The 7718-nt window shown below is 40.8% G+C and overlaps 1 protein-coding gene across 1 annotated transcript in view; it reads right to left on the bottom strand.

The window, feature by feature from the left end:
- The window catches only part of LOC120561189 (docking protein 2-like), a 19539-nt gene extending 14722 nt beyond the window's left edge, over positions 1-4817 (bottom strand). Inside the window, exons 1-3 of the mRNA XM_039804189.1 lie at positions 4257-4817; positions 3951-4088; positions 2309-2476 (exon numbers count right to left, since the gene is read on the bottom strand). Coding sequence (XP_039660123.1) covers positions 2309-2476; positions 3951-4088; positions 4257-4316 — 366 coding nt within the window. The 5' untranslated portion in view covers positions 4317-4817. The remainder of the gene's footprint in view (positions 1-2308; positions 2477-3950; positions 4089-4256) is intronic.
- Positions 4818-7718: the final 2901 nt, after the last annotated feature.

Genomic DNA, 7718 nt, shown 5'->3' with positions numbered 1-7718 from the left:
ACAACACTGTAGATTTACAGCACTTTGTTCAAATGCTAACACACTGCTGTCAAAACTGTTAACCACACATTCAAAACAGAATAGATTCCAGTCTGGTGCCTATCAAACACTGCTGATTGCAATTTTAGCTGAAAGCCTAAGCAGGTGTCTAGTTTTAGACTAGTTAGAGAACATATATGGTATTTATACAGAGAAAGCTCAGAAAGCCTTTTTTTTGTATACAAACGCCAAATAAGAATTAAACAATTATACACTGTACTGTTTGAGAGAAACAGGTAAAAGAGCAAAGATACCAATATGTCCAGGTAAGATGTCTGAGGTTTATAGAAGTTAAAAAACAGATAACAACGTTAAAACTCTTTATCTTTAAAGGAAAACCGCGTTCTTACTGTTTTTCAGAAAAATGTATGGTGAGTGCAAGACAAAAGAAAACCACATTCATTTGTATTTAGAGATGATGCAGACATCCAATGTGGTGAAGAGAACTTGCCACATGATGCTGGAGAGAGGCAGGATTAGTCACACTATTCTTTGGTACTGTTATGTATTTTAGTTTTTTTCCCCAGTAATTCCATAAATTACCAGATATAAAATACTATATTGAAGCAAACTGCTGATTTTCATACCTTCTTGTTTACCTTATGTAAAAATTGGTATATTATAAAATCTATATCTTTTCTTTAAAGAAACTATTTAGTAGTGTAAAGTCACTCAAATTGTTCAAACTGTAAATATGAGAAAGTTTGTAATTTGTGTATTGTTGTTTGATGCTAGTGTTTTTACCCTCAGTGTGTTCTGAGTGACGGTGTGTGTTATCTCAGTGAGGGTTGTACACAGTGTTTGGCTGCAGTAATGAGACGTGTGTTAAGAGTTGTGTTGCTTTGAATGAGTTTTGCAGGTGATGTGAACTGTTTAGCTCAGGTGACTGTTGGTAGTGCAGACTGTAGTTAGAGTTTTGCACATGTGACTCCAGTTGTGCCCACTGTCGTTTAGCAATTGAAAAAAAAACTGTAAAGGAGAATTCTGGTCGATTTCAACACGTAGCTCTGTTGTTTGTAGATTTGGAGTGCTGTCAGTAGCGAGAAAAATGAAAGCAATCGGTATTGCCTACACCGTGTTATCCTCCTGCTAGTGTTAGCACCCAGGAGGCTGAAACCGGGCAAGTTTTAAACGTGCTTTTAGCCTCTTAACATGTTCGAGATGTCGTTACAAGGGCCTACCCATGTGAAGGGATTCCTTCCGAGTGAACACAGTGAATCTGAGTGCAGTACAACACCGAAAAGAGATACACAAATATTTATCAATTTAATGATTAAATAAGGTAGTGTCTCCAAACTTACCTCAATTATAACTTGTCTCCTGCTAGTTGTACTACAGCGCTTACTTTAAAAAAAATAAGCATATGCCTATTTTTGTTTGTAGACGGCCCCTAAGCACTCGTCTTGACGTCTCAACACAGGAACTAAACAGAGCTGAATTAGCACAACTTTTATGCATTTCTTTCACATCTACTGCAGTCAGATTCAGGCTAAAAGCACGTTTAAAACTTGCCCGGTTTAAACCTTCTGGGTGCTAACGCTAGCAGGAGGATAACATCGAAATCGACCGGAATTCTCCTTTAAATCTGCTGCTTTTGATTAACAAGGACAATATATAACTTACATAACTCGCACAGCCTGCACACCCAAAACAAACAAGCAAGCAACAACAAAATATTAATAAACAAACAATTTAAAATATTTTTAACTTTTTCTATTTGTCAAATCTCATAATAATTCAGCTGCCTGCCGTCTAAAAGAAAACGGCAAGACACAGAAGTCAAACGTCTCTACATTTAAAAACAATTTGTTTGAGTTCAACAGCAGTGAGGGCCAGAAAGCATCGAGTATTATTGTTTGTGAGAAACAAACAAAAGACAACAGGAATTGCTCAGCGCAATACGCCGTTCAGTGATGGAGAGTTCTGCTTGGTGGAAGTGGTCGACGTCACATGACCTGAACCTCGATCCTTTAGACTAATGCTGATTCCCTAAATCTGCACTCCGAACTGATCAAAGTCTTTCGCAATGTTTTTATTGCGCGAGTTGCTATCGCGATGATGATAAAAACGATTTATTGAGCTGCCCTACTCACTTTACACCTCCATAACAGAACTGTTATATCTACACTGAACACCAGACTCCGACCGAGGTCAGCCTCTGATGCACCTGTTACCTGCTGTTAGACACTTTGACATCAAAACACAGTGTTTATTACAATAGCTACTTTTGTGTGTCTGTGTCTGTGTGTGTCTGTGTGTGTATACCTACAGGGAAGGCGATCTCACACAGTTTGTGTGTCCAGTCGTCCAGCTGTAGTCGGTCCGCAGCGAACACGTAGATCTTCTCGGTGGTCTCGATCAGGAAGGGTCCCGTGTCTCTAGGACATCCGTCCATGTCCACTTCCGACACACGTATACAGTCCGCCAGACGGATCACCTGGGAGACACACACGCACACACACATACACTTGTATCACCTAGGTAACAGGGTGAGTCTAGAGATCAGTAGAAAGACCAGTAGAGTCCAGTAGGCAGATTTGCATTTCCTAGCATAGGCGTAGATTTCGGGGTGGGGAGGCATTTTTTTAGAAGAGGTAGATTTGTCTTCCTAAAAAAATATGAAAGACAACCCACTCCCCAAAAGAGGTAAAAATAACAGGGGGCTCTAAACATGTGTAGAAAACTACACTGTCTCTGACTGGCTTAGCCTATTATTCTTACCCTAACCCTAGTCTGGCATTGCCAGACCTATCTCCACAGCGCTGCACAATAAGGTCTGGCTCCTCCACACATTCAAAGCGATGGTGGCTCTGCCAGAATGTTCTCAGGAAGGAACTTGTTTTTTGGTGAAACATTTGCACACGCTCAGCGGCGGAGTGGGACCAAAAAATCTACCGGGTAAATTTCGTAGACCACCGTCCCTCGGCGAGGGGGGGTTCGGATGGTCCGGTGAATGAATGAACAACACACAGCACAGCACAGCACAGCAACACAATCCCTTTTCTTCCTTTTGAGTCTGACCTTCTAAGCGCCACCTTTCCCTTTTCTTTTATGGCTTTCCATCATTAGACTCACACACTGTCTGTTAACGTTACCGATAGACGAGGTGTTCGATAGCTTTACGTCATAGGCCGACCAGGGCTATGCCATTTGGGGAGGGGCCGCTCACTGATCCCCCTATATTTCTGAAAATCCTAGACATGGTTGTGACCTGCACTTCGTTAGTGCTCTCTGATTAGCCTGTGTTTGTATTGAAATAAGAGGCTGCTGCGGCCCGCCGTACGGGTTGAGCAGAGGCTGCACAGTTTGACCAGCGGGCAGAGGCCGCACACCAGGCCGCCGGATGGTGTTGCTAAGAACTTGCAGTGTATAATTATCAGACCAGCCCTCGTGGCCTCGAAACACTACCGGCCCACCGCTAAAAGTCCCAATTCGATTGCCACTCCGCTACCGCACACGCTCTTACCAGTGTATCGGCGTGTGTAAGCTATTTAGTAAATCCCCACCAATCGGTCCCAAAACGTCCCAGTTAATTAGTAATTCCGTGAACATATTCTTTGTAAATCTTTACAATCATTCCCCGAAAGAAACAAGCAGGCCCGAAATTTTCTTTAAAACTTGCCATTTATAGCATGTAGCAACTTTGCTGTGGTTTCCTGAATCGAACCGAGTTTTGCAAGGGGAGGGACATCAGACGGAAGATGTTTCCAGCAATTATCCAGTAGATGAACTGTCCTCGATCCAGAATACCCTAACCAATCTCACTCCTCACGCCTAAACCTAACCAATCCAACCAACGAAGGCAACGAACCAATCAGAGGCAGCGAATGGCGGGTCATGCCTTCTCCAACCTAGGAAATGCAAATTTGCGTCCAGTAGAGTCCGGTAGAGTTTAGTATAGTCCACTCTACCTTCTTGTGCTCCTGATGTTTGCGAAGATTTTTGTCGCTCTTCTCTGCACTTCCTCCATCTTTACATTCAAAGAACTCCAGTCTGGAAATCGAACAGGAACTGTCTCTGAACAGGACGCACCACACACGCTTCCATTTCTACACGCACGCACACGCGCGCACACGCATGCACACACACACACAAACACACACACAAACACACACACACACACACACACACACACACATTTACTGTTATTGCCGCTCATACAGTTATGTTACACAGACATGTTGTGTTAGCATTAGCTCTGTGTTAATTGTTTGTACCTTTCCAAACCTCTGCTGCTGCAGGTAGAGCATCCCCTGTTTCCTGATGTCCCCCTCCATGCTGACACTGCTGCTCCTCTTCTTGTCCTCCTATTCCTCCTCCGGTATCTCCTCCTTCCCTCCCTTGTCCTGCCTCTTCACTTCCTCCCCTCACCCTCCTCTCTGACTTTCTGCTTCCTCTTCTGCTTAAAGTCTCTCTCTTCTCACCTCCTACTGTTATTCTTCTTGTCCACTTTCTTCTTCTTTACTCCTCTTCTTCTTTCCCTCCTCCTCCTCCTCCTCTTCCTCCTCCTCCCCTCTACTTGCTTTGGCTTCGGTCCTCTTCACCTCCTTTCTTTTTCCTCTGCGTTGTTTCTGACTCTTTTCATTGCTCTCCTTTTCGTGAGCTTCTCCTTTATCTTCTCCTATCTCCTCCTTTAGTTTTCTCTCCCTTTCTCTTGGTTTACTCGCTCGTCTCATGGAGAGCTTCCCCCTCTCCTCTCCTCCTTCTATGGTTCACCTCCTCTCTTCTCTCTCTCTCTGTGGTACTAGTGTGATGCAGAGAAACGTTGAGTGTGTCATCTCTGTTTCCTGCCTTCACTCTCTTGCAACATGTAATGCAGAACTAACTGTGTGAACGCGAACCTCCCCTTTCCACTGTCTCTATAGTCCCTTCCTCCTTCATGTCACACTTTAAAGTTTTATTTTTTATTATTATTCCCGTCAGCTCTGTGGTTACTTTACCTTCTGTTTTTATTGTTCTGCTTTGTTTCTACTCACTGTACCTTTATGATCTGATATACGTCCTTAAGAAAATATCATTTGGTGTGCTGCCCTCCCCCCTGGTGGCCATGTTGGAGGTGCCTAGCCTCCAACAGTTGAGTGGAGTATTCAGATATTGAAGTACAAGTACCACATTGTAGAAATACACCATTATAGGTAACAGATAAGAGATAAGACAGACCTAAATGACATCCATCCAATGATATACAGTGCAGAGGAACAGAATTATTTCCATGGTCCCAACAAAAGAATTAACATAAGATACACAAACAGGTTGGCCTACAGAACAAGATACAAGATAAGGTATACAAATCATCACCTTCCTAAACTAATGGCCTAAGTCATTTTTTCAGGTTTTTCAGAAAACACAAAAAACGGAATATATATTTATTAATAATTTCACTCAAAAATGTTATGACAATAGATGACTATTGACAAACTAATAACAATGTCTGTCAATTATGCAACAAAAGAGGAATGAATGCCTTTGTGACTTAGGCAATTTTAAACCTTCAACTCTGTCAGCAATCAGTGTGTTTACATGCACAGAAAACTCATCACTTACCAATTGGGGACGAGCCCTGAATCATGGAAATAACTTTGTGTGATTTGTGTTCACATGTTATTACATATTTTTTCCTGTTGCACTTTTTTTACAGTTTTATATTATTTAATAACACAAAAAGAAACACACACACAAAAAAAAACAATATATATGAATAAATAAACAACGTTAATATGTATGTGAGTGTGTGTATGTGCGTGCGCGCGCCTGTGTGCATGTGTATGCGCTTGTGTATATGTGTGTGTGTGCGTGCGCGTGTGCGCGTGTGGATGCATATGGAAGCACAACAAACCTATATCAAGCCATTAAAATACTTTGTTTTATCTAGTATGTGTTTGGGATATATTTTCTTCCACTGTTCTAAGCTATTGCTAGCTATGAAAGTGAGCTTTTCCATTTCTAATACTTGTTATATTGTGTTATACCATAGACATAATTCTGGTGCTTTCGATTGTTTCCATGTCCTTGTCAGTTGTTTCAGTGCAGTAAGACGTAGCATATTAAAAATATTTCGATCCTTCGCTTTTATCTTACATTGTATGTTGATACCAAAACAATTTTCTAATGTCAGGGATTCTTTAATATCAATAATTTCTTTCATGGCCTTCTCTACCTCTTCCCAGAAGCTCTTTATTACTGGACATGTAAAGAATATATGCGTATGATTTGCTTTACTTTCCCCGCATTCTCTCCAGCAACCAGCTCCTGCTGCTGGAGACATTTCTCCCATAATATGAGGTGTAATAAAAAATCTCTGACTTATTTTCCAAGCAAATTCCCTCCAATGTTTTGACTGAGTTATTTTAAAATTATCTTTTAAGGAGTCTCTCCAAGCCTCGCCTGAAATATTTATGGATAACTCTTTTTCCCATTTTTCTTTTGCTTTACTCTCCACGTTTGTTAGGTTTTACAGTATTTTATAAACATCTGAAAGTTTTCCTGTGCCTTTATTTCTATTTTCTGTCCAATATTGTAGTAATTAATTTCCCATTTTCTCTTCTGAATGTTGTTTAATGTAACTCCTTACCTGTAAATATTTAAAGAAGTGTTTGCTCCAAACCATATCTAGAAACCAGGGCTTCATATGTGTCTACCTCTGTATCATATTTCATCCACTTCATTATTGTTAAAGTTTGTGTTGCATAGTAATAATTTTGTATATTTGGGGCACCTTACCTCCCTCTTTCTGTTGAGTTAGTAATTTAAATTTGACTCTGTGTTTTCTATTATTCCAAATAAAATTTTAAATCATTTTATTCCATGTATTAAAGTACATTTCTGGTAGAAAACTGCCTTCTTCCTCCTTCTTCTTCATAACTCAGTAATACGTAACCACGCTGCCATGAAACCATTCATATCATTCAGTGTGACTTACACTTCCAGAGATATCATTATCTCTGACTAAGGCATAAACAGGGTTCAAGTTGTAGCCACGCAATAACTTACAAAATCCATGGCAACATTATACTTCCTGTTTACATCCCCCAAAGCATTGTGGGAACTCTAGTTCTAGGAATTTTAGCATGATTATCCTCCAAAATAGAAGAAAAAATCCATGAATATTAACTCTTTTCATGTCATATTGTGTTATGTTATATTGTTTTATATTTGACATTACTGAGACTCAAAATGTATTAACATGGTTCTCATATTCCTGGACACTGACACTCCTCTATTCATATACACATAAACACCTGTTTCCAATTGCACCTGACTGCAGTATGCAGATCGGGGTTGGGCTAAATGTGGGCGGAGCTAAATGTTTGACTCCGCGCAGGCACCATCTGGTGGTGGAGAACAGGCAGCACATTTAATATATATTATATAGATATACATATATGGATTATAATAAATAATGATATTTGAATTATAAAAAAGGAAAAGAAGAACGGGGTTGGGTTTAAGAAAAGAAGATCAGGGGAACCAAATGTGACTTGAGGGAAAGGAGCCCCGGTCTCTGGGGGACGCGAGACGACAACGGACGGTAGGGTTAAGGAAAACAACAACGGGGAAAGCAAACGTCACACGCGGGAAACGGTCTCCAGGGTGAAAGGCCTGTGTTTTTCCCTCAGACACACATTCTTCGTCTTCCGGTTGCTATTGGGGAAGTGTGCAGAGTCAAACGTTTAGCTCCA

The sequence above is a fragment of the Perca fluviatilis genome, chromosome 6 (genome assembly GCF_010015445.1).
Source record: "Perca fluviatilis chromosome 6, GENO_Pfluv_1.0, whole genome shotgun sequence".
NCBI lineage: Eukaryota > Metazoa > Chordata > Actinopteri > Perciformes > Percidae > Perca > Perca fluviatilis.
Note: the sequence above shows the minus strand (reverse complement) of the source record. Positions and strands in the feature narration are given on the sequence as shown.